Source organism: Dermacentor andersoni, chromosome 5 (genome assembly GCF_023375885.2).
Source record: "Dermacentor andersoni chromosome 5, qqDerAnde1_hic_scaffold, whole genome shotgun sequence".
NCBI classification, from domain to species: domain Eukaryota; kingdom Metazoa; phylum Arthropoda; class Arachnida; order Ixodida; family Ixodidae; genus Dermacentor; species Dermacentor andersoni.
The window spans coordinates 137508340-137534874 of record NC_092818.1 but is presented as its reverse complement, the minus strand read 5'-3'; the positions used below and the strand labels follow the sequence as shown (position 1 = coordinate 137534874).

The 26535-nt window shown below is 43.9% G+C and overlaps 1 protein-coding gene across 3 annotated transcripts; it reads right to left on the bottom strand.

Annotated features, from left to right (window-relative positions):
- Positions 1 to 1117: 1117 nt before the first annotated feature.
- Positions 1118 to 26535, bottom strand: Stlk (Ste20-like kinase). Of its 3 annotated transcripts, none has more exons than XM_050178672.3 (12): positions 26433 to 26535; positions 25968 to 26067; positions 25814 to 25900; positions 21405 to 21510; positions 19853 to 19971; positions 19175 to 19283; positions 18959 to 19082; positions 15193 to 15364; positions 13598 to 13793; positions 10725 to 10827; positions 8596 to 8708; positions 1118 to 1820 (listed from the first exon to the last, which is right to left on the bottom strand). In XM_050178672.3, exons 2-12 carry the CDS (start codon positions 25977 to 25979, stop codon positions 1741 to 1743), a joined length of 1221 nt encoding a protein of 406 aa, XP_050034629.1. In that variant the 5' UTR covers positions 25980 to 26067; positions 26433 to 26535; the 3' UTR covers positions 1118 to 1740. The 3 variants fall into 3 exon arrangements, with proteins under 3 accessions (XP_050034629.1, XP_050034630.1, XP_050034632.1); XM_050178673.3 differs by lacking the exon at positions 26433 to 26535 and adding an exon at positions 26266 to 26402; XM_050178675.2 differs by lacking the exons at positions 25968 to 26067; positions 26433 to 26535 and adding an exon at positions 24596 to 24636 and having other exon boundaries at positions 25814 to 25902.

The following is a 26535-nucleotide window of genomic DNA, read 5'->3' as shown; positions in this document are numbered from 1 at the left end:
TCGCTCACTTCTCAGAGTCGGTGGAGCAGATCCTGCACCTCTACGGTTTAGCGGTAAATGGGCCTTTAATGGGAGCTGTTATTTCACATAACAATAACGGGAGCGTGAACTGTATCTTACATCACATTCTTGGTATCGGCCATACTCTCTCCGGAGTCGCTTTCAGCCAAGACAAAGATCTACACTGACAACTGCTAAGATGGAAGAAATTATTCATCCACAATCTGTACATAAGTACTTATATAGTTCTTTTGATGTCTGCTATCTCTCCCTTCTATCCTCACTCCCTGTACTTCACACCTATTTCTCCCTATCTCTCTGCTGGCTGCAATTCAGATATTAGGGTGTCAGCCATAATGCTGGACAGTTGCAGCAATGCCACAAGAGATTTCCTGTGTTCATATTAGTGCAATATGTAATGCCTCCGGACCTTTAAGGCTTCAATAATCGAAAAAAGGAATATGAAATGAAAAATGAAATAAAGCAATCAATTACTACTAACAAGTCAAGGTCATAATAAAGGGCTACTACTGCTAGGCAAGGCAGCAGGCACAAGTGTTGAAATGGTATTGACAACCAGCACACATTGGCTTCTAATCCAGTTTCTCCAAAGAGCCTGAGCCAACAGGTCCTATGAGAAGTGCATAAGCACTTCAGTAGCAGCATTATAAGCACCAGAAATCTGGAAGTGCACTTTGTGCTTTCAGTAAGGTTAAATTTTAAATGGTTGGGTGTAACGTCCAGAGGCAGCACAGTGTGCTACGAAGGACGCTATACTGGAGGGTTCCAGATTTAACTGTGGCTACCTGGCATCCTTTGATGTGTGTCTACACCCAAGTACACAAGTGTTCTGCATTTTTCACCCACTAGAATCTAGTTGCAGTGGCCGGGAATCAAATCCGAGACTTTGTGCTCGGCAGTAGAATGCCATAGTCTTGTCAATGAGGTATGCCTTACCCTTATAACCTATCTCTAACCATACACCTCACACGCTTTCATACTTTGAGGTAGGCGGAAGCCTGCACCAAGCTTTTTTTTTCCCCTGATGTCGCTATTGCTAGCAGGGGTGAAGCAGGCCACAAAAACTAGCCACAAATTGAAAGACAAGAAAGCACCGTCACACTAGATGAATGTTTTATTGTAACAAGCTTTTTGTTTTCTTCCTTTCTTTTTTACAAGTGTTGCGATGCTCTGGACAGTGAGGGCATTAAGGCACATTGACACTCCCTTGAACAATCATGTGACCATTTTTTCAACACTCATTCACATATGAAACACTGAGCTCTGAAATGTCCGCACACAACGCTGCCTCTCCACAATTCCATCATGGTGAAGTGCAAAGCTAAATAAATTAGGATTCCTTAATCAACCAGAACACCTTGTGTGGGTTAGGAAGATCCATCGGCAAGAAACTTCAACAACTGGCTTCTATGAACGGAAAGCCATGAGCTGACCAAGTAGACTTGATAAATCTCTCCATGGCATTATGCCCAAACATATCTGCTACAAACTCTACCTCGTCGAAACATGCTTACATAAGAAAAAAAAGTACATGCCGCTACTTTCAGTTTTATACTCTTTCTCTCCTTTCTAAACAATGAGGTATATTTACACACAGCTTGCCTCTTGTAGTGGTACACATTTATAAAGATGAGCAGCCTCGCACACACATGACAGCAGTTAACAAAAAGAAAGTTCCTTGTGGCATCTCTTGCCAAAACATGCAATCACGCACAAAGACTAGAATGTCCACACAAACTTTTCACAGTTGGCAGCTTCAGCTTCAGGCAACGATGCTTCGAGGCCCTCCATATCAATACCTGCGCAGGGAAATTCAAGCAAGGGTGAAATAAGACTTGCCATGCATGAAAAAAAAAAAAAAAAAAAAAAATTATCCTTGGGACACCCAGAGAACACACCTGTGTTTCACAATGGCATGAATGGTGAAGAATGTGCGACCATTCATTACTTAAATGGCATTCCTTTACAATGTGGCTCTGAACAAACAATGCAATCCTTGCTGTGCACAATTTTTCTTTATCATCATATTTGCATGAATATAATTTGACTCTAGATACCACGTGAGAAGGGCAACTGTGATGATATAAAAAAACTATCTTTGGTACTAGGTTAGCTACTAATTAGCTCTGAGTGCTGGTCATTTTTCCAAGGTGAATCAAGTTGCTTAAGTAACATGTTAGAAGACCAAATTTAAATCATAATTACTGGTCATAGGTCATTGAACATCTTAAGTTTTTTTACCATATAATAGCCAAACAAAAATTAATGACAACCAACTATTTCATTGATAGTGATTAGTATATATTAATAAGTAGAAAAAAATTAATGCATTTCATTTTTATGAATGTCATCTTGCAAGTTGGAATGTACAAGTTCTTGAACTTGGGTATCACTCGAAAACCGCACGGGCTTCTTATGTCAGTCCACCATGCCTGAATTTCGATAGATGCACAGCATCCAATCGACAATAACTCGTAAGATTTCTCACGCCATCTGTTGGAGACAATTAAAAGCTGGCATAAAATTTTAATTTAATCAACTGTACAGACATTATGATCATTGCAGAGGGGATTCATGATTGCAAATTAACCCAGGAAAAGCAGGGAGTGAGTGGAAATTGTTGCATGGCTTAACTTGAGCATGGCACTGAAAGGGTTAAAATGCTCAATATAACGTGAAACAGTGCAGCTTATACAAGGATACAAAAAGAAACATGTACCGTAGATTAAACGCTTGTCCCAAGGTGTTCTTTCTTCTGTGTCCTACTTCAGATCTGCTGTTTTATGTTGTATTACACATGGACCAGTTTGCAGTCACCTAAGTATTCTTGCTAACACATTCTGATAGACAGAAAATTTACTGTAATCTGCTCTACAGAAAAAAAAAAAAAAAAAAAAAAAAAACATATGCCCTATAATTTCGATGTCCAATAACTCCATATCATATATGGGAACATGGTGGTCATTGTATAAAATCACTTGTATGTTCAGATGGCATTACTAAATAGGTTATGGGTTACAATCTTTTTTGTTTTTTAGACGGAGGAAAGCCACATGCATGTGCACGTTGGTGGTTGAGATTTGTGTGCCTCTTGAAGCCTAACCCTCCACATGCAAGCTGTGGATGCATTACAGCTGATTGAGCAGTGCGTTATGGTGCATCTATTTGACTTTGCAGCTGTTGAAGACAAACGTACTGCGTGCCTCTGGAGACGACCTAACACGAAGGTGGTGCTCTTCTCCTCCGCTTACATTCGTGTTGCGCTCAAATAACTGCAACATTGATAATTATAAAACAAATATTCTAAATGCTGCGGCTTTTACATTGGCAGCCTGTCCCGTTAGATCTCTATTTTCAAATCGGCACCATTTTCTCTGTAACCGTAACTGGTGTTACAGTTACGGTGCTGCAGTACTCTTAAAACCTTTCACGCTTTGAATCTTTTCATTTGCAACATTATGGTGAATCAGAGTGTTTGGTATGACAGACACTTTGAGAGACGAGCAATTTTGATGGTCGAGGAGCTGGGAAACTTCGCTGCAGCTTGGTGGCTAGACCTCAATGAGTCAACAATTCACGGATGATGGGGCCAGCGGGAGGCCCCCTCTAAATGCGAGGCCGGTCGGAAGAGCTCTGTGGACCTTGTAGTGACCTGGTACTGCACCCGAATGAAATGGTTGTGCGGTCTTTTAAGAAGTGCTCAATCTCAAACGAGCTTTACGGTACAGAAGACTAGTACTCGATTCTCAGTTGATCACGTGAAAAGATAGTTGCACTTTTGTGAGACTTGGCTCCATGCACTAAACCCCTTGAATGGCTGACAGCACTCTTGGCACTGCAAGAAGATAGTGAGCTTGGCACAGTGCTAAAAACATTTGCCAGGGACACATTCGGTGCCGAGTCATGTGAAATTTTGCGAAGTGAATCTGTCTTCGAAAGTGATCGCCCAAGAATGCCACCGAAGGAAAGCTTTGCTTCCTCCTCGGACGACGATGATGACAGTAAAGTGGAACCCAGATTGTACGATTTTCTCGGGATCGCGAAAAAGCGTTGTAAAATGCGGGCGACGTAAAATCCAAACATAAGTTATGCTTATAAAAATACTACCCATTTCGCACGACGGATTTACGAGAAACTTCAATGTAAACTACTAACATACTCTGCAAGGCTTGAAAACCCAAATTACCAAAAAAAGTAGATGCGATAAGAATTAATGCTGCAGTACAGGTACCAATCATGCTTTATTCAAACGAACCTTTACGGCACTCCACTGCCCACTGCCGCGATTCCCGCCAGCCGGTGCAAACTGTAAAAAAAGTCTGTTTCTTTTGGACCTTGTTTGCTCAGTGAACCAACAACTTTCGCTCGAGTTGGGCAATGTCCAAAAGGAGGGCCTCTGCGGCATCGCATGAACAGATGAAGTTCCGGATGCCGTCTATGTGCCGTAGCGCCTCAGTGAACGTGGTAGGCACAGGCACGGCATATGTGGCGTCGTCGTTGTCCTCGTTCAATGTTGCAGCGGTGTCGGCACTAGGCAAAGCCTCCTCAATGGCGTCATCCAGCAACACCTTGCCACAGATCGTGATGTTGTCGTCGGCCTCCACGTACTCGGCGAAGGTCGTGGTGAGGTTTAACCCTTTCGCTGTCGGACCTTTCTGGCCGTGACGCACCCCCAGTGTGGCTTGGTTTCAGGGAACGAGCATAACAGGGAATGAACATAGCAATTTATTTTTGATTATGATTGGTATACAAATAACATAGTCAATGCAATATGCACATTTCAATGTTCTGCAGCTGTTATTAGTAAACATCATCATCATCATCAGCCTGACTATAACATCCGTTCAACATCCGAATCTGACGATGCGGAACTCATCTCTTCGTCGCGTTAGACGCTGTCCGAGTCCAAATCCGAGCTCGGCTCGTATTCTGAATCGTAAGAGCCACCGCTCCAATGAGCAGACGAAGGTCACGCGCCGCTCAGCTATCCGAAAGTAACCGCGCGCAGGGAGGATGCGCTTTCAGTCGCCCGCACAACGGAGATAAATGGGACGTTGTGTGATCAAGAGAGAGATGGAAAAAGGCTAAAACAAACTTCGAAGGGCTTTACGTTTACTGCTGCAAGTCGAAAGCGAAGGTGCGGCGAGAGAGCGAAAGCAGCAATCGAGTCACCCTTTTTGGAGAGGCAACGGCGGCGCGTGCGCATGAACTTGACGTGCCGTAGCAGACACACCAACAGAAGAAAAATAAAAACCTTCAAACCGGCGGAGATGGCAGAACAACCCTTGAACCTATAACCACACGCGCGCGGCGCATGATCCAGCAAACGCGGAGCCACCGCGCCACTTGGCAAAAAGAGAAGGGGGCGTGGCAGTCGCACCGTACTCTTCAATACGTGTACTAACACAGGTCGGGGCGAAAATACGAACTTGTAGGAAGAGTCAACAGATGGCGTGGCCAAGTCCGGGAGCGCCAGCTTTGCGCTCAGGCGCGAAATTTTGAACGCGCGATAGAGAACGTACCGGTACGTCAGTGACACTGTGGGGGGGAAGCACGATGACGTACCGGTACGTCCGTGACAGCGAAAGGGTTAAACCCTCGGAATCGCCATCGAAGCCTGCAACGGCCTCGAGCGGCATTGAGGTTGTTGCGTCCCCAGCAGAGGAGGCAGTCTCTCGCTTAAAGCCACAGCGCTTGAACGAGTTAGCGATTGTGCTTCGCGACACTGCATTCCACGAATTGGCAATAAAATGCATGGCGTCGAGCACAGTGATCTCTTTTTCCGACTCGCTGCACTCCACAGCCGCCAGCCGATGATGCACTAACCACTTCTGGTACCCTTGCTTGATGCACTTAATGATGCCAGCATCCAGTGGCTGCAGCCGGCTTGTGCAGTTGGGTGGAAGAAAAAACAGCCTTTATGTTCCTCAAGCTGGACGCATCGGGTGAGTGGCACGGTGCGTTGTCCACGAAAAGCAATATTTTCCTCGCCAGTTGTTGCAAAAAATTGCTGAAGAGCGAAGACGTCATCCACACCTTTTTGTTGAAGTTGTAGCTGCACGGCAGTGTCAAGTTCTTAAAGCACCGTGGCTTTGCAAACTTTCCAACAACGCGCATAGGCAGCCTCTCGAAACCATCCCCGTTAGCACAGAATAGTGCCGTCACACGCTCTTTACTATGCTTGCCACCATGACAGCTGTCGCCCTTAAACGCAAGGGTTTGCTCGGGCTGCATATGCTAAAAAATACCGCTCTTATCGGCGTTTGAAAACGTCGCAGGGCTTGTATGCAGCAATCATCTCCGGCAGCAACTCCATCCACTAGTTCACTGTCGAAATGTCCACGGAAGTGCTTTTTCCGCAGGAGCAGCTGCACACAATCCTGTTTCATTTTTTAAAGGCGATCCAGCCACCCGTTCGATGCCTGAAAGTCGTCGACGCCCGAAAGTCGTCGACGCCTGAAACTCGTCGATGCCCAAACGCAATGCCACAAGGTCCGCTTTTTCTTTTGGAATGGCGCCGTCAACGTTGACCGCAGAGCTTCATGCTTGATGCAGCCACTTGACGAGAACTTTTTCTAACTTCTCACGCTGTCCTTCTTTTGCCGCTTTCCGCTTGAGCCCGAAGAATGGCGCCGTCAACGTTGATCGCAGAGCGTCGTGCTTAATGCAGCCACTCGACGAGAACTTTTTCTAACTTCTCATGCTGTCCTTTTGCCGCTTTCCGCTTGAGCCCGAAGAATGGCGCCGTCAACGTTGATCGCAGAGCGTCGTGCTTAATGCAGCCACTTGACGAGAACTTTTTCTAACTTCTCATGCTGTCCTTCTTTTGCTGCTTTCCGCTTGAGCCCGAACTTGTTGGCATTCTGCAATATCACTGCTTTGTTTGCCTGGATCGCCTTAAGCGAAGATTCGGGTATCTTAAGGTTCCGGGCAATGCTGGCTTTCGTGGCTCCATGCCGCTTTTCCGCTTCCTCGATAATATTCAGCTTATCGCCGAGCGACGAAACTGTCCGCTTTCGGGACATCGTGCATTGCGTTGCTCCACTCAACTCAAAACCTCCCCTGAACGCTGGTCACTAGGATTACGACGAAGAACACGTGTGATAAACCTAGGCCTCTCCGCGCTACCTTGTCGGCGATCTGCTGCTGGGAAACTGGAAGGAGAGAAACGCTTCCCCAAAGCGACGAGAGGTGACGCCGCCGAGAGGGAGACAGTGAATGTGGAGAAGAAAAGGCGCTATTTCAGCACAGCGAGCGTTGCGGGCGGCTGCTGGTGGGGGAGAGAGAAACAGACAATGAGACGAGGCAGGGTCGGAGCGAACCGGTCGAGCGGTGTCAAGCACTCCGCATGCGGAGAGACGGAGCGAGGAAAGAGACCCGCAGCACTTTTCTTTCGTCTGCCATTCCATCCCGAGCTTCACGAGGGTCGTCGTATAACGCGGGTCAGGCGTAAAATTGCGTCGCATAACCGCCGTTTTTAATGCATTGCTTCTATGGGGACTTCACTGGAACTGCGCTAATCCGTCATAAAACCCGGGTCGTCGTAAAACCAGGGTACGTGTAACCGAGGTTCCACTGAATTTCCAAATCATGATTCCTTGAATAAGAGTAAAATTTTTTCCCCCGTTCATCTTGCATTACATTTGCAGCTTTTATTTCTTTTTATTTTGTGTGACTGGAAAGTCTACCCTGCATTATAGTCGCGGTCTCTTTACATATGAGTAAATACGGTACTTCGATGCGTTCAGCAGAAGCGAAGTTATTGGCAATCAAAGGTCACCTTCGATCCCCTTGGCGGTACTTTTGATTTTTCTTCAATGCTATGCACTGCGAAAGCTACAACGGAGCGGGGAGTACCCACAACCCTCCACCTACTGAACATTACAGTGCCGTGCAGTTAATTTTTGATTTTGGATGTTCACAGAGACTCCACTACTTGCAATTTTGGCACCTATGACACGTCAAATGCAGTTGTCTCAGCGAGCCGCAGTGCGCTCAGTGAGCAGGCTCGTTGCAGCATCCCATGGCGGCTGCAGCCGAGGGTGAGCAGGTGATAGTTTCCTCCTACCGGAAGTATGTAAATATTATTGAAATTCAGAAGCAGATTTTCCCTTAGGTCATCCTGTTTATTATAATAAACTGAGTCAATAAAAATACACAGTAACAGTAGGAAGAAGCGCACTGGTCCAAACACCCTTCTTGATTGATGTCAGGTATTGACCAATAGCAGCTGCGTATGGGAATGTTCTATATTACGAAATAAGCCATCCAGAAAAGAGCAAGGAGGAGACTTCTGTTGAAAAGAGCGTTTAAGAAAAAGGTGACTTTGCTTTCCGCTTGCGAGATTCATGTGCCGCACACGACTGCAAAATTTGGCTGAAATGTTCACAGCAGCGTGTGCTATCTGAGGACTGTGTTTTTTCACCAAGCCTCATGGGTGGTTCAGGTTCCCTTTAAAGTTGACCTTGTCCATCCTATACAAATTTGGTTAATAGAGCAACATGGCAGAGAAATCCCAGCAGCCTGAGGAAGGCAAGACAATGTGTGCTGAAGACAACAAATCTGAGCACTCACTTTTACAAACACCAGGTCTCGGAGTAACTGTTGCGATGATTTCTGGCAAGGTAGACGGCGACTTGCGGCAGAGTTTGATGAAACTATGGGTCATAAGCTGCTGTGCAGATGGCCTGACAGGAGGGAACAAAATAGATCACCATAAACACACAATGATCCTTCTGCAATGCAGGCAACTACCTACGCTCACAAATGGGGGCAATAAACCCTGCACCATGGAAGTCGCAAGCCACGATTCACATAAATAATCATGTTTTTCTGCCCCATCTTTAAAATTTGCATTTGCTTTGCATTGCAAGCAAAGTAGACAGAAGTGAATGCAACCATAACAAAAAAATTGCATGTTCTTGTAGTGGGAGTATGCAGCAATGAAAACAGGACTTCTTCATTTGACAGGGAGGCACTGATACCAGAAAAAAGGATGTGGCTAGGTATGCTACTGTCACTACAATTATGGGTTGCTTGTTATATTGAAATTTGGAAACATTCTCCCACAAGAAAACATGCTGTTGCATTCTCCGACACTGTAAAGCAATTCCCAAGGACAAATACTAAGTAACTTTATGTGTCGAAGCACCGAAATTGCTTGTGGGGAGAAGTCCAAGTAAAGCAACCAGAGAGGTTTTGTTTTTTGCATGCGCTGACAGACTGTCTGACCCTTAAAGGTCTAGCAAAGGATTACTCTTGCCAGGGCAATAAGAAACTAGAGCACACAATGACCCAGAAATCACCAGTGTTAGAAGCCTTATTAAACCTGTGATGTTCTAAAAGAGGTGGCATTACACTTCATATCTTGCTGGCTGTGAGAGATTATCTGAACTGAGGTCCTGCGTCATCATTTATAACGAACACCACAACCATGTGAAAACAAGTTGATGCTGATAGGAAGTATTTCACTTCTAAATTCTCTTTCCTGCCTATAGCATCAGAAATAATGTGCAATAGTATCATTTGGAAACATCTTCTAACAGTCAAGACAGAAAGACACTCCAGCACAGTAGAATCTTGATGATGTGAATCTTTCAGGATGGCACAAAAATTTTTATAACCCAAAATTCATATCACCCAAAAACGTAATACAATCTGTAAATTGAGGGGAGACGGGGCAATAAAATGGCCGAATTGCTAAAAATTGCAGATTTCTAATTTTTTTCCCCGCAATGCAAGAACCGTCCTTTATCTCATGGTAAACTATTTGGAAGGAATACGCAGCTGCTGACTAAGAAAATTGCACTTTTTTAGTGAGCTGTCTTCGAAATTGGGAAGAAAATCAGGCTTTGGGAGAGGCTATTGCACCACTGATTGCGCGAGTACAGCCATCTTCGTATCACCCTAAACATGAGATTGGAGATTCAGATAGCTGCAGCACTGTATTTCTGCATAGAGAAATACAGCGTTGCAGATTAAAATAAATAAGAGCAAGCATGAAAAGAAAAAAAATAGCGTCGCAATTCATTACTGCAGTCACATGGTGTGCAAGGAGTGCTTCTATTGGCTGACGTAAGTTTGCATTAATGTCGCGCTTGTTTTGCTCACATTTTGGCAACAGTGAGCTGTGCACTTCGCATATTCCAAAGCAGACATTTCAAGATTGGCCTGGTTATCTCGAGTATCTTTCATTGCTGCATCCTAGCTGCTGCCTGATGGTAATAAGGACATGATTTGCACAAGATAAAGGAATCTGTTTACTTTTCATTGCGGTGGCAAATCTACTTTTCATTATGTTATCTGACGAGTGCAAAGGCAGAAAAGTTTCGAATTGCCATCTGGCACAGAAGACTACGAAAGGCATGGAATAATGAGATAAGTTTACACATGGAAGTAAATGCTGCCAATCTTGTTGCAAGACAGGTGGTTCAGCTGGCATGTGATTGATAGGTAGTATACAGGGGTTTGCCTAAAGTTCTTCAGTCTTCAAATGATTTTTGTGACTTTGTGAATTGACAATGTTCAACAAGGTACTACATTATAAATGCACCGATGTGCAATGATTATACTTGTGTGCAGAGACTTCTCGCCTTCAAGTGAAAAAAAAAAATATGATCGGCTGGAAATTTAGGAAGACAAAGAAAGTGCAATGAATAACACCATATATATGTGCGCAAGCTCGACGAGCACAGTGTACCTACCTCAATGTGGGATCCCTCTTGAGACACTGGTTAGTCAGGGACATGAACTCATTGCCAAAGAAGTTTGCCTTTGATGTGCTCTCACCACCAGCCTTGCACATGTCTGAAATTAAGCCAAACATTACAACGCTGCCATACATCTGTGTCCTCTAGCCAGTCATAATACAATAAAAGAAAAAATTAATATTCCATTGTCATTTGCTAAACTGAGATGGTGATCCTGGAGTTAATGTCGGAGGTGCACTTGTGCTAACATCCGAATTTTGTAACAATTGTTTTTTTTTCTTCTACCTTCACTATACTTCCAGCATTGCCCTTCCAGCTGCACTTTCGTGCAGCTGCTATCATGAGGTCTGGGTGGTCGGCACTATGGACAATAGAAAATGAACAGAATCAATGGAACAGATCGTTACAAAATGCAACCTGAAGGTGGTCTTATTCTAGCTGTTGCCTTCATTACCAATCATTCATCTCCAGGAAGAAAAAGAAAGAAAACACTTTCGAGGAACATGTCATAAGTAGATTGTGTTCAGGTGGAGCGGATAGTATGTGGCTAGTACAGATCTTTTACAGTTTGTGTGCTTCACAAGGGATACACACGCCATTCTTAAATTGTGCATTTACAATAAAATGCAGAAGTGATGAATGACCATCTGATCCATAGTCTTCAAAAAAGATTACTAGAGGGAAACTTTATTTACTTGTTTTGTCCTTAGTTCTTGTTCTAGTGTAGTTGTCTTATGAATATGTCATCCAGCTTGACGCAAATACTAAGGGTGTGCAAAGACTCGAATAGTATCACCAAATTGAACTGAATATCTAGTATTTGATTTTTCAACATATTTGGTGTAGAGACCCGTGCAGTGCTGTGTGTAGCGTTCACCATGGAGCCCCTTATGCTTGATGCCGCCCAATTGTGCGTTTCATTTCATTTCTGGCACAAAAAGAGTGCCGAGCGTGCCATGGATGGGCTGCCCCGGCTGACACTGCCCTGGAATTTGTCACTGCGAGCACTCCCCAACATCGGGCCAATGCCAGAACACCGCAATTCGCAGAATGGTGCCGTGTGAGCCAGAACCAATCAAAATTATAATGCAATGCGAACAGAGGAAACGGCAACCAATTTTGTAAAGTGCGAAAGCATGTGTGAAGATCATGCTAATTAGCTGCAGATATGCATGCAGATCCTGTTGGGTACACAGTGACAAAGTTAATGCCGCTTCAACGGCCATCAATCTAACCCATACGTGTTATCTTGGGGCCAATCGCTGATGAGCCATCCGCACTAATCTATTAGCAGGAAGCACTCTGCAACGGCTTGCGGCCCATTACCACACCGGCTAGTGGCAAATTTTGGTCATGGCCACACTGCCTAGGCAATTAGGTCTAATCGGCGCTACTTCATCGGGTGTTGGTAGCTAAAGCTTTGGTTTGGTGCCAAACCCATGCAGATATATTCGCAGCAGCTGCGCGACACTTAGAAAGCCAACAAACAACCTCATAAATGAAAGCGAGTGGATGGGATGGCAACAAAGTTGTTGATGGCGCGATGTTTGCAACACACAGCATGGCAGCCTCTCTTTCTCAATGCTGTTTGTAGGCGCACATCGGTCTCCCTGTAGCTTCGAGCAACCGATGACAAAACTGGCTTTGGATTTACATACATGGCAAGCGCGAGAGTATCATGTCCCAGTTGCATGCATTTGCCCAGATGGTGGATGAATGAGGGAGGGGAGAGCGAGCGTCACATGAACTTGCCATGACCCTCCAGATTTCAGAATCTTTTACAGGTGGCAAATCATGCCAAACCTGACAATGAAAAGGCGCCTGGTCTTTTCCGTCAATGCCGGCTACATGCAGAGTGGTGAGAGTGTGACGTGATGCGTGGTCCTTTTGTCGGTTGCAAATATTGGCCTTACGATAACCCACTATTAAACTGAGAACCTCATTGTTACTCAGTATACAATGGAAAAGTCATTAACTGATCAGTTTCTGAGAAAAAAAAAGCACTTGATTCTATTCAACAGAAACTCTAATGATAAAAAATATTTTCCAGATTTTCATTACTAGAACCGAGCTGTAATCAGTGCTGGAAAAATAATTTGGTGCTCCCTTTAATAAGAGTAGGGCGTACTGTGTAGTATCTTCATTTCTATGTGCCGAAGTTACTGATAACTTGCTACATTTTTGTTATGCAATGCTAGGAGACTTCCAAGCATGTGCATCACTATTTTTTTGCATAAAATTTGTCGCACTAAATTTTGTGAAAAATTTTCTTATCAATATTCACAGACCCCTGCAAAATACTAAACAGCTGGTAGCTTCTGCTTTGGTGTGTCTGCTATATAGTTTTCCATCAGCTACAAAGTGTTTTTAAATACCGCGAGAAAAAGTAAATGCACATCAAATAGCCTCTTTCACTGTGTTGCTTAAATCTTAATAAGAGGCACAGGTTAGAAACAGGCGTAATAGTTTATCTAAACATCAGGTTATCTAAACTCAGCTTACTTGAGGTAGCATTGTAATTTGCAGATTATATTTTGGTTATACATTATAGATGGCTGAATTAGTTCAAGATAGGCTACTGGCACTTTTGTAACTGTTCTAACTGGTGCTAAGCAATGACGCCAATAGCCTTTCGGTGACACTATCAGTGACTTCTTAGTGGTTTAAATCTATCTGCCAAAGTGACATGGTGATCCTACCATGCAAGAAGCTCATGAATGCGAGAATACAGATTATTAATGTCTTCAGGAACCAAAAGAAGCGTTCACAAAATGCACTGCGGAGGGACTGGGTAGGCATTGCGAACGTACAGAAGGCTATGGTAGAGCTCGTGAGAACCCTCACTGATGCAACAACTTAAATAATACCTTGGCTTGAACTGGGCTTGTGTGTGGGCCCGTCGCAGACACCGGTGCTGGACAGCTTTGGCACGCAGCCCTGGATCTTGGCCAGCAGCACTTGTGTGGGTGCCATGTCAGCAAAGGGAGCCACGCCGTTGGCCAGCTCCAGAGCAGTCACGCCCACGCTGTAGATGTCAGACTTGAAGTTGTACCCCATCAGGTTCTGTGCCGTATGCAAGCAGTGCAATTCTAAGCGCCATTGTAAAAGGACAAGAGGTGCCACCAAGCAGGTACAATGTCCACTTCCAAGTCTTGAACGAAACCTATTCAGTACACTTGCGCAAATAGTACAGTGCGCTCTGAGGAAAAATTGCTGGTCTAAAATTAGACCACCTGCGAGGAACTTCGCTAACTATAGTTGACTTCGACTTATTTGATCAATCCACCTTTGGTGCATGTGCTTTTTGGTCATGTCACTAAATTTTAAGCTTCAAATACCGTGAACTCATTGCCCAAACCAAGGTGACCTAACAAAAGTCTGCCATATCTGGGTAAGAGTGTCATTGGGGTGTTCCTGGGGCAGCTTTCATCCAAGCTGCAGTATCTTATCAACTGAGGCTTTCCACATTCGTTACAAAGATGTGGGGCAAAACATAGCATGTATCTCAGTCTCAGTTGTGGTAGTTTGAGTGCCTGCTGGCACATGCCTTCAACTTTCTAAGTCACAGCTGATTGGCGTATTGAAGCTTGTTTTCAACTACTGACTAGCCACACCCTGGATGGCAAAAAAAATTTGCGCAGCAGAATGAATCCAGCTTCAGTACATTTTTGCTTGTGTTCAAGATATTGTACCACTCCAAGATGCACATACTGTGGGGTAGTGGTTGTAGGGAGCACACGCGCCCATCTTCCCCCACGCCGTCGCATCGAGAGCCGGCATAGACAGGGGAGAGGCGCACTATGCCCTCTCCCGATTCTCCCTCACTCTCGCAACGCGCGCCCACCCTTTCTCCGCGACTCGCGGGCAGGTAGCTGACGGGCGAGGAGGGCATTCCCCTCGCCCAGGTAAAAAGTTACAAAACAGCGCGACCGGGGGAGACCCTCTCTCTCTGACGCCGGACCCCTAACCTGCCGGCCTGGAGTACCTGTCGCAACCCGTGAGTGAGCACGTTTGCCTGACTATCCCGGGCAACGAGGCCAGCCTATTTATTACTATTACAGAGAGGATGTCCCTCTGCCAGTGTTCTTTATTGCCGATAGCAATAAACGTTCTTACAGTTGACGTCGCTGGTTGCCTTATTTGTTCGAACCCGACGTAGCCGCGATTCCCGCGCTACGGGTTGGGGAGTAACACAAAGCGACTACGTGGGGCTAGATCCGGAGCTCGCCTTCAGCCCTAGCCGCACGCAGAGTGGAACCCCCACATGGTGCGCCATTATTTTGGAGGCCATGCATGACAGGCTTGCTTGCAGCGCATTTAGTAAAAGCAGAATGGCTGAACAGCAGTCCATGGTCCATTTAATAGTGTGCCATGTCATAAGCCTGACTAGCTTCTATATTTACTTGAGACATGTTGGCATCCCATGTGCAAACATGCGTCAGGAAAAAGAAATTGCCCTTACCTGCTCTAGGACCTCAGGGCCTAGCCAACTGAGGTTTTGGATGGCATGCCGTGGAAAGGCATGTATCTTTGGACGCCACCGGCCGCTCTCTATGACACTGCAGCAGTAGCGAAAACCCGACAGCATCACTTTGCCCTTGCTTGACAGAAGTAAGTGGCTTGCCTTGACACTCCTGCAGAAAGTAATAGCCAAGCACTATGTCACAAAAGCAATACTGCCAGCAGGTTTCAAATGTGCTTGGAACAAATATTTTTCAGCAACAGGTGCCTTTAAAGGGTCACTAAAGAGCAAATAAGTTGAACTATATTGCTACACTACCCTTATACAATAAAATAGAAAGAAAGGAAGAAAGAAACACTCTTGCTGTAAAAGAAGGCTCGGTAAGCTGGAAAAGACACAAAAATGAATATAGGTGGTGACACTGCCTTGAAATTCTTGCAGCAACTTGCCGTGATGTCATGGATTTTAATAGCATCTTCACAGGCCTACTTTTCCTTTTATCGGTAGAGGTGGACTACATGCTATTCTAAAAGAGCCAAACATTGAACTTAGCAAGTTTTGAGATCTTTACTGAGCAACAACAGCCCAGATAGGAAAAAGCATATGAAATCAACAATGTCACGCTGCCGACCAGGGCTTTTGGCGCAAAATTCGCAAGAAAGAACTAAATGCATGACCTTCATTTTCACTTGTGATAAATCCACACATTACTATGGGATTAAAAAAAATTTAATTTCACAGAATACTTCATCAGTCCAAATTGTAAATTGATTTAGTGTTTCTCTCTTTAGCATTCCTTGGCAGGAGTTGTCCAGGTCTGCACGAGATGTCATTTCCTATTCAATTAGCTCAAGCAGCAGAATCGAGCAGTCAGACAACAGCTATTTTTCCTTTTTGTACCGGTGTACAGCACTAAAGATTGCAGGAACTTCGTGAGCTGGTTCTGCTCTATCTAGGCAGCAAGCTGATGGTTGAGTATCATGCACTGTGTGAGCAGGGAATGTGCATGCTTGACCCAAAGTGAACTTTTTGTGCTGCCACTCGTTTCACCATTTCAACTGTGCTGCATTTCCAAAAGTAAGCAGATCATGTGACCTGTATGTGCGAAGCTGGCAGCTTTCTCAGCTTGCCCTTGCGTGTTTGCCTTTTGTACTGGCACCCGCAGTGCACGCAGTGTGACCGCCAACACTCAGCAGGTGGACAGTGTCGGCTCGATTATGCGACCTTTAAAAGGACAGAAAACCAATTTTTTTGGCACCCTATTTTTTAGTGCAATAATATGCTTACCGGTCAGAGTGTTGAATCATGCAGTGGTAATGTGGAAAGTGCCATGGGACACATTTTATCATAATTTTTTTATCTGAAGTGAAGATGTAGTCGTTGACTGGAAGCATGCTGGAAACAGTGATTGGCGAGTGTGATAAGTGATTATATGCATGCATTTGTGGGAGGCAGACAAGCGGGGCTGTAGCTGGGAGAAAGTAATATCTTGTTTATCAAGCCAATGTCTCAGCGATTCATGTTTTACATTACTTCTACAATAGCAGCCACGTGCTTTCGTGGTTTCCTGTCGAACAGCTTACGTCATTATCAAGTCAAGGGTGTTTTTTTCAGCCAAGCAGAGTTCTTCAACGTGAAACGACGCTTATACACGTTATACGGAGTTCAGCGTATTGCTGAAGCCACGCATAGGCTTTTGATTTCCAAAGCACTTTGTCTATCGAAGACCTGAGTAAGCTTAACGTGCTTAGGATTTTAGCATGCATGTGCTCAGAAATTTGCGCACGTGAAACAGCAATCCTGTGCACTGCCATGCATGGTTAGCGTGGACTTTTTTACTTAGTAATATGCATAGAATAAAATGCAAGAGCCTAATATACAAATGTAATTTTAAGCAATAAGTATGCTGTACTTAATAACAGCCGACTTACATACAGTAATCGCATGTGCTACACCTGGAGTACCAAGATTTCACCACCAGGCTGCACCACATACTGGTATTTTGAAACTGTCTTTGCCAACTTAAAATTATAATTCGTACTTCAATCACAAACAGTGTGCTGGATTCTATCACTATAAATCATGGCCATTTCATTTCCATCAACGTCTCACAACACATTCTAGCCAGTTGTCAGTCCCTTTAACATCTAGCATGTGGAACGACCACCAGCCTTCTTGACTTGCCATTGTATGGTCGGCCTTGCACCTGCAGCAGATCTTGTGACCACCAAAATGGCACGCAGGGCGTGCCTGTTGACAGTTAATGCCAACAGTCCAAGCTCACTAGTGATGCTTGTGTGCTTTCTCTGTGTTCTGATCGACGACTAATAGTACATTCAGCTCTTCCATTAGGGACAAAAGCTTGCACTTCCTCGACACCACAGCCGCAGCTGTCGGACAGAACAATGCAAGTGTATCAAGAGTGATGTGCAACGACCCACGAGAAAATTTGTTGATACCAGATGGGGAAACTGACTGCGTGCTGGCATTTCCACGTGACATGGGTGGGCAAGTACCACGGGGAAGCTGATGTGGGCAGTTACTGCTCCCGCTTACATGTGCCTCGCGCCTGTTCTTGTTCACATGGGCTCTGGCAATTGAAAAACATATACAATCGCAGTTTCACAACGTACTCAACGGTCATGCTGAAAAAGGTTTTTTTTTTTTTTTGGGGGGGGGGGGGGGGGGAGCATTACCTCATAAACAAGAAGCATAACTGTATGAGGTCATTTTGAGTGTTCTGGATTGCAAACATTGGCACTGGGAAATCATACTAAACAGGAACGTATCAACAAGGTTCTACTGCAATTTCAGCTTCCCATTTAACATACTGAGGTTTTACTGTATACCAAAACAATCTTGCAGTCAACGACCGATTTTCCATATTTCCGATAATGTGGATGTTTTCGCAGCACCGCCACGTACCTCATAGTCATTGTACCAGAACGTCTGAAATTTCCGAAGCAAAAACCCTTCGCAGTCCCGATTTTCCAGACTCTTTGCCATGACCGCAGGTCCGAAACTGCGTTATCGAAGCCACCACCAGCGCCATTTTGATTCTCGCGCCTCCAACAGGTGATCTCTCACACACATCCGCTGGCAGCCATAACCGCCACTGTGGCAACGCTAAGCCTACCTGCTTCAACGTTCGCTACCAAGCTTCTTGTCAATCAGTGACGTTCTTTATTGAAAGACTTCGTAGCTGTCAGCAATGACGCTGACTTCACCTTTGTAGTCCTCGTCAATGGTTTTGAAGCTTGGAAGGCATGACACATTCTATAATGCCGGTTCCTGAAAGTCAGCTTCGCCTCAATACAGGAGTGTTACATGGTGAAGCATGTTAAGAGCGGGACGGGGCAATTGTCAAGGGACACAGTATGTACTCCTTAATTATACACGCATGCACCCACCATCTCCTGTCACAGTACAACACCAGTACGCCTAATAAATGTACTGACAGGCTTTCAGAGCTATGTCAGACAACCTGTGGTGATTTGGGCCCTTGGGGGCAGTGAAAGGCAATGCACTTATTTTTTCGGATTGCCCGATTTTTCTATGTTTTCACAGCCCCAATCCGAAAAATCGGACGTTGACTGTATTTTGTATGTTATATTGCTGCTTCACTGCTGCTCACATAGGCCTATGGCGAGGTTTCACGGCAACACACAGCAAACAGCAGTGAAGCCGTACTGCAGGGCACTTTAATTTCTGATGCTGGTAACCAGTGCATAGTACATCATATGGTGCGCCTAGCGGAGGTGCTTACCTGTGTATGTAGCCTCTCGTGTGAATGTAGTGAAGTGCTATTACTAGGTCCTTCAATATGAAGGACACTGCATGCTCTGGCAAGCCTGAAGGAAAGTGAGTATTTAGGATATCCCTGACTGACCCTGCAGAGAGACAACAGTAAAGAAAACAAGGTTTTTCATTTCATTCTCCGTGCCAAAATGTAGTATTTGTGGAAAGAAAATTATACACTCACCATATGTCAAGAGTGGCATCACAGCCCATAGTTCATTGCCTTTCACTAGTGTGCAAAAATATGGAATAACGTTTTCGTGCCTCAGTTGGCGGACCACAAATATTTCATGCTAGAAGAAAGAAAGAAAGAAAGCAAAATAAAGGCATGCAATATTAACTTGTGCTGCCTTATAAATCAAAATTCAGTAGCACACTTGCACACATTCTGCTTGTTTTATCAAAGAAACAAAGTCTTGAGAAGCGACAAATATTGCTTCCCAAGATGATGTCATTGCAGGCAAAATTAACATTGCCGCTTTAGCGCTTGTTCAGGCCTGACAAGCAATACAGCAGTTGTCACACATCTCCTTTACAGGCTGATACCTGCAACTTCACATGTAAGGGGTAGAAGGGAGTCTTCAATTTCTTTAGTGACACAAATACCCTGGTGGTTTAGTGACTGTGCCATTCTTCCTCTCGGCAATGAATTTATAGCTTAATTTTTCCACCATGGCAGCTTTACCCTGATGAAGTAAAAAAAAAATGCTTATGTTTAACTGCACGTTTTACTACCTCTGGCAGCTAAAGTTAATCCAGGAGCCTCCAATATCACGAACAATTTCTTTTCTTCTACACTGCAGGAGACTTGGTAACAGAAAACACAGTTCAAGCTTTGAGCAATAATTGCAGCTGCACTCACTTGCACTTGCTCGAAGGTCCCACTCCATGCTTCCAGGTTTGTTCGCTTCACAGCCAATCGATGACCAGATGGAATGTGCTTAACAAGGGACACTACTGCAGTACTATAGAGTCCTCTCCCTGAGGAAAAGTAAAAGTAAATATTGCTGCTTAAAGATTAAAAGAGAGGTCCTTACACGACAATACACAACTTCCCAACTTCATGCTATCTACCAGTGAGCAGAAAGCCCAGCCTAAAGCAGAGACCACATACAGGCATCAATCCATCAGCACATATCTACCAGAAGCCAGCATAAAAAAAAAAAAGAAGGAGAGAAAGAAGAACGAAAGTGCCAATACAGAAAAAAAAAAAAAGAAGGCCTCACATGAAGGCAAATTAAAAATGGCACAGCAAAAAGCTGGGAATCATGGTACAAATTGCTATGCATTCTGTGCATGCTCATGTAAAGCTTTGTTCAGCAAATGCACAACAGCATTTTGCATTCAGTGTTCCTCAGAATCTAAACATTCATTAGATGTGACACTGCCAAGCTAAAGCCAATACAGTTGAACCCGCTTATAACAATATTCAAGTGCCATGAAAATTCCACTGTTATAACCGATAATTGTTATAAATGGGTTGCATGAAAAAATAAAAATAAGGGGATAGCAGAGCTGATGTGAGAAAACTATAATGGTGGGGAGGCCAGTGCCCCTTCCCACCACTTTCCTCCATCTGGCTGCCGATTATGTTCACTCATTTAACTGCTTCCTGGGCGCTCCGATCACATGTAACAAGCCGCGGCCAGGAATGATTATGACGCAACCAAACGCAAATGAGTAAAGCTGTTTGCAGAACTGCACTGAATGAGGGTCCAGAGAGCAATATCTGGGAGCAGCGCAGTTGGCGCGGTCCATTTGTGTTTCAGAGGGTGGTGCGGCATAGAGCTATGGGCGCAGCCCATTCCTGTTCGGAGGGGTGGAAGGGCGATGGAAGAGAGGCACGCGGAGGAGACTGGAAAATGGGCGTGCGGCGGCTGTTGGGGCAGCGGGCGATCTTGCAGCGACTCGAATTTCTCGTTTTCTTTTCAAGGATTTCGCATTTTACTACCTTTCGGTGCTGTCAGACTTCATTGTTATAGCCGATAATGCGGCATCGGGGCATTGTAGTATGTGGGTTATTTCACTATGGAAAACATACAAAAGTTGATGGTGCAGCAGCTTCTCATTGTTATAACAGATATATTGTTAAAACGGGTATCGTTGTAAGTGGGTTTGACTGTATAATACAGCTAAGTCAAGCCAAATGCATCAAACCATTCTATTCACCAGTACTGCAGTCATGACTGGTAGTTAATCACCCATAAGGAGTGCGGGAGGTACAAAAGCTTTGTGCCAACCCTTGTTCTTTAGAAAGTATACAATAAAGCTACTGTAAAAGCAGCAAAACATGGCATAGTGACACGTGACTAAAATTTTTTGAAGCAAATAAATTATGTATAAAGTGATTTTTGAGGTCTATAGTTACATTGCATTTATGCATGAGAAAGAGGCTTCCACAGTTCAACACTCACCAATCACAGAAAGAAGTTCATAGTTGTCTACACTAGCTTCATACTTGATCATGTCCGGATCCTTCTGCATGAGTGGGATTGCCTCGGAGAAATTAGAGGCCTCAGACTGTAGAAAAACAAGGAAAGAGAACATCAGGCCACAGAGCACATGAGCACGGACCAAGAGATTTTCTAGATAGCTTCCTGTTCCATTACCTTTTGAGTGACTTTCCTAACCTAATAAACTTGTAAGTGCAAAGTTCTGATGCAAAAAATCATATTGCAATTGGTTGTCCGGACTCTAGACATGCTGTAGCTTAGCAATATGTAAAAAAAAAAAGAAGTCTTGTCTATCTAACTTACTCTAGTACTCTCAGTGTCTACGTGGCACACCAACACATTGCATTGACAGAGCACTAGTTTGGGCTGGTTAGTGCATGTACAGTTAGTTTAAGAAATAGCACTTAAAATAAGACATACTTTCATTAACAGTGCTACTTACATATAAAAGAAAAATGTTTGCTTGCAGGAATAAGCCCCTTGCACAGTAAAAAGGAGTGAAATTTGGGCTAGCTTGTAACCACGCATTAAAGATACAACATTGAAAAAAGACTTCAGGGCCAAACATGCAACAGTGCCTTTGCTCCTTGAGCATTTTCAGTTCGGCGGTTAATACAGCTTGAGACTATCTTCTGACAAATGAACTGCTAAATTTCAAGATTACATTCACTATTGCTTTACATAATGAAAAGATGGCCAACTGATATGGTAAAAGGGCAACCACAGAATGCACCTAGTGTTGTTTGTCAGGCATTACACCGTCTGCTACAGTTAACATGCCGCAAATAATGAACAGGACATTCAAACGCCCACATGCGTTGTCTGCTGTCTACCATGGACCACTAGTTTGAGACAATTTGCTTGCAGCATGTTTACTCATGAGCCGACTGCAGCTATTTGCTCTCGCACTACGACCAGCCTTCATGGCTCCTTTTTTTTATCTGCTACTTGACCCTATGCCAGTTAAGCCTCATCAGTCACCGACGTGCCTAGTGAAGTTGTGCTTTACTATCTTGCACGGACTTTCACTTACTGCAAATGCCATCCTAACTGCATAAAGGGCAGCGTGATCAATAGTGGCCTACCAATTGGGCGCCTACTTGCAAAGAAACAGATTGTCCTGACTGAGTGACTTTTGGTGGACAGTATGCACTGTGCAGAACATAATTCTTCCACTCTGTAGACAATTTCCTCGGTGCTTTGCACACAACCAAGTGAATTAAAAAGCAACAGAAGCAGCTGTAACAGCCTTACCTAGCACTGAAGAGTTCGGAAAATCGAAACACATGGTGTACAACACAAATCTAAGGTAGAACCTTGAAAATATTGCTACCATTTACAAAATTTCATAGAACCAGAACAAGAAGTTAATCAAATGTGATCCCGATGGCAAAGAGGACTCAATTTTATTGACTACTAGATGAAGTCAATTAATAGTAACCAATTATATTTTCATTGAATTGTTGTGTCACTAAAAAATGAGCTACCCAGTTCCTTTGGTTATCATCAGGTTTAATGACATTTTAACTCTGAGACACCACAAGTGTTAACGTTAAGGTGCTTCAAGCAGTATCACAGAATAAATGCTTAAAAGCACTTAGCAAAAGTGAGCACAGATGTACACAGCCTCCAGGAGGCAAGGCAGAACAAGCAAAAGTAGCAACGCAGATTAAATGTTGAATTGAAATACATTTTCCATCAAATTTTTCTACCATGGCTGATGTACAGCGTTTAGCCACTGCATAGTTTCATCCAAAGTGACTATGCAGAAGGGAAACGTTGACAAGTGAAATTAAGAGCAGGACTTTTAGTTGAAAGCTAAGCCTCCAGCAGAAGGTCCAGTAATGCTTTGCTGAAATATTGCACTAGTGCCCAGGGCCATGATTTTGCAGCAATGCCTTTTCCAGTGCTAGTCGTTCTCGCAATTCATCAGTGGTCAGAGCGATGGCCCGGCCACAAGAATATCAAGACCAGCTGTATGGGAATGGTGGATGATAAGAGAGGCCTTGATTGAGTGGAACGCATCGTTACAAAATTGTGGCCCAAGGATTTATTCTGAAAGGACAATACTACTGCTTAACATATTGTTTGGCAAGATGAGCAGCTACAGCAAAGAACAGTCAATCATTGAACTCGCTACATGTCTGCAGCTCATACGGTTGATGTACTCAACCTTCATGTGCTGCAAGACAGGATTCAAAGCCTGGCATGCACAGAACTGCATTAACTGCCGAATTGCTTGTGGCGGCCTCTTATTAGCTTTTGTTCAGCCAAGATGCGTTTGGGACATTATTATCGAGTTGCATGACTCTGCAGTAGATAGGCAAACATACTATCAGCATAAATTTTTACGTGAACAAGTAAAAAATGACTAGAGTGTACTGTTGCCTTTCCAAGTTTGCCTGAATTTGTAACAGTGGTCTAATTTAGGCCCCAACATGTATGTTTAGGACTGCACCATGCTTATAAACAGGCTACAGAGTGACTGCACATCACACTACCATGCAGTAATTATGTATAACAAATGTTCAGATCAGTTTGTTTTTCGCATTTCAATTCACGCTGGTGGCACCTGTAATGAGGTGACATGGCTGTACAAGCCATCAAGTTGGTATATAAGCAGAATTAAGGTGCAAAGTGCACTAAAAGTTCAGCACGCATTGGCAAAAGGCAGTCTCACCAGATGTCACAAATGCAATTGATATTTTCTTTTGTATGTTAGAATGGTGAAAATGCCATAATGATAATATCCCCACATCAAGCTATCAGGCTCCTACTTTTTGGAACTGCATTCCTTTAGTTTTGCTGAACACTGCCTACACTTGGATGAAAAATTAGCATTTGCAAATGCCTCTAATGTGCCCACTTCTCATGCTTTTGTTTCCATTGTTTTCCTGCTGCTGCTTTCATTATAGATTTGCTAGATGAACTAGTTTAAGCAATGTGAAATCTAGATGCCCAATAGTCATTAGTTTTAGAATACAGCCCGTGTTTTGTGTGCAAGACATTTAAAGGAAGTTGGCTACAAGCAAGGCATAGACGGAAGCCGTTAGACCTTAACACTGTTCCAAGCAGGCAAGAACTGTAGAAAACAGCCAAGGAAAAAAATAAGGCCAAAAACAGGCAAAAAGGAGGAGCAGTGCGCAACTTACAAGAACTTAAAGGCGAAGGAGAACAGCGGGCTTGAGCAACACTGAAGCAAACCAGAGATGGAAGAGAGACAAAGGAGGAAATGGGAATGCTGCACGATCACATTCACTATAGTGTCTTAAAAAGCACTCATCAGTAACAGAAGTCGCAGCAATACCATTTAGCAGCTAAATATAGCATTGACAACTTGTAATGCATTGTACTCTAGCACACCAGTCACACTAATAAGTATATTTTTATTCAGCACCTCTCTACACATGCTTAACAATACGCTTCAATCAACTCTGCACCGACTCAAACTGCCTCAATGCAGATAACTTTCACTCATTTTTGGCAATGTGAGCATAACAAACTTCACCTAGGTTACAATCTAATAAGCTGCATTTTGCTTGGACGTCACCTAAACGTTCATGAAGTGTAAACTATGCACTGGAAAACAAAAAGGGCGCGCATTCTGAAAGGTGATACAGTTTGATCGATAGACTATGCAGTCAATAAGATTGCATAAAACCATGCTAAGCATTTCCAATGAAAACAGCCTGCTGGAAAGGTGCCAAGAAAAAAAAAATGCAGCTTCATGGCACATGGATGAGCAATCACAGAATCAGCTATCAAATCGTCAGAAACCTAATCATTTGGCAAAGCGCATTTAAATGCAGGCTCTCTTCCTCATATGATGAATTGAACACCATGTGTATACAAGCGGGAATGTTAAGCGCTCAACAATTAGCCAATTGCAATGAACGTAACAGTGCAGTGAAAGTGTCTACAGGCTTTTTGAAAGAAGCGTGACTGGATCATGCATAAATGCGGCAAAGAAAGAAGGGAAACTCAAGAAATGTTAAAGAAGCGTACTTAGTACATTATGTGCGCACACAAAAATGGGCACTATTCGCAGTCGATATTCGTAACACCTGTACACACATTTCTAGCGCACGATAAAAACTTGCAAGACAGTTCAATAAGCTATAAAATCGGCTACGATCGAAGTACGGAGGATTATAACTGTTTTTAAAACACTTCACGTAACACCTTACCGAATCGCACGAACCACAGTTCACCGATACAAAGCTTTTTTTTGCACATCAGCTGCTTTCGAACCGAGGTAATTTGTACGGGAAACCGGCGATTGCGTGAAATAGCGTACTTGTTTTTTTGTTTTTTTTTATAGGAGTAGGTTCAGGATTCACAATCGACAAAGCAAAAGCATAAAAACGCACCAGGTGTTGATAAAGTGACTCGTCATTTGTGTGGTTGTCTTCCACAGATGCGACTTCGTTGCGTGAACTTCTACAGCGGCAATTGAACTGTACGGAGAGAAGAAAAATAATTCAGTAGGAACGGCAAAGTTCTTGCTTCAAAGATTCGCCTTACCAGACATGACATCGAAGTGCTTCAGTATACAAACAATACCCGTGAAGAGGGATTCATATAGCCGAAATATGTAGTTTCCGGCGACGGGCATTTAAGAAACCTTGGGAGCCGAGCGTTGCGAAGGAAGGGAGGAAAAAAGAAAAGTCGAGGAACGGTTAGACCGTGAATGAAGCCGCACGATTATTCTCTGCTCTTTCGCTACAAACGTGCCGTTTGTGCCCACTGCAGAAACATGCCTCTTATGATAAACATGCACGAGTACACAAACAAGAAAAAAAAATAGCATCTCGCATCCCACCCTGTGCTACCTAGGGGACATCCTTTTCCGTCGTTAAGTTCACCATACAGTCGCGGCGCAGCGGATAAACAGCACGGTACGCAAATAAACTTGCGCCGCTCAGCTTCACAGTGAAGCAACGCACAAGAATAATATAGTTTCCTACACGGAGAGCAGTTACCACTTACCGAATTCCTTTTTAGTCAAAACAGCTACAAAAGAAGAAACAATCCCCGAAAAAGAAAGATCAGTGTTGCTACCGCCACCTTTGGAATATGCCAATGTCTGCCG

Bases quoted from the DNA above. Each gene is read 5' to 3' on its own strand.
- Stlk (XM_050178672.3), bottom strand. The intron at 21,511-25,813 runs GTGCGTTTTTAT...GTTTTTCTACAG, and splicing joins AGTCACTTTATCAACACCTG to TCTGAGGCCTCTAATTTCTC. The intron at 8,709-10,724 runs GTAGGTACACTG...CCCTCCTGTCAG, and splicing joins AAGAGGGATCCCACATTGAG to GCCATCTGCACAGCAGCTTA.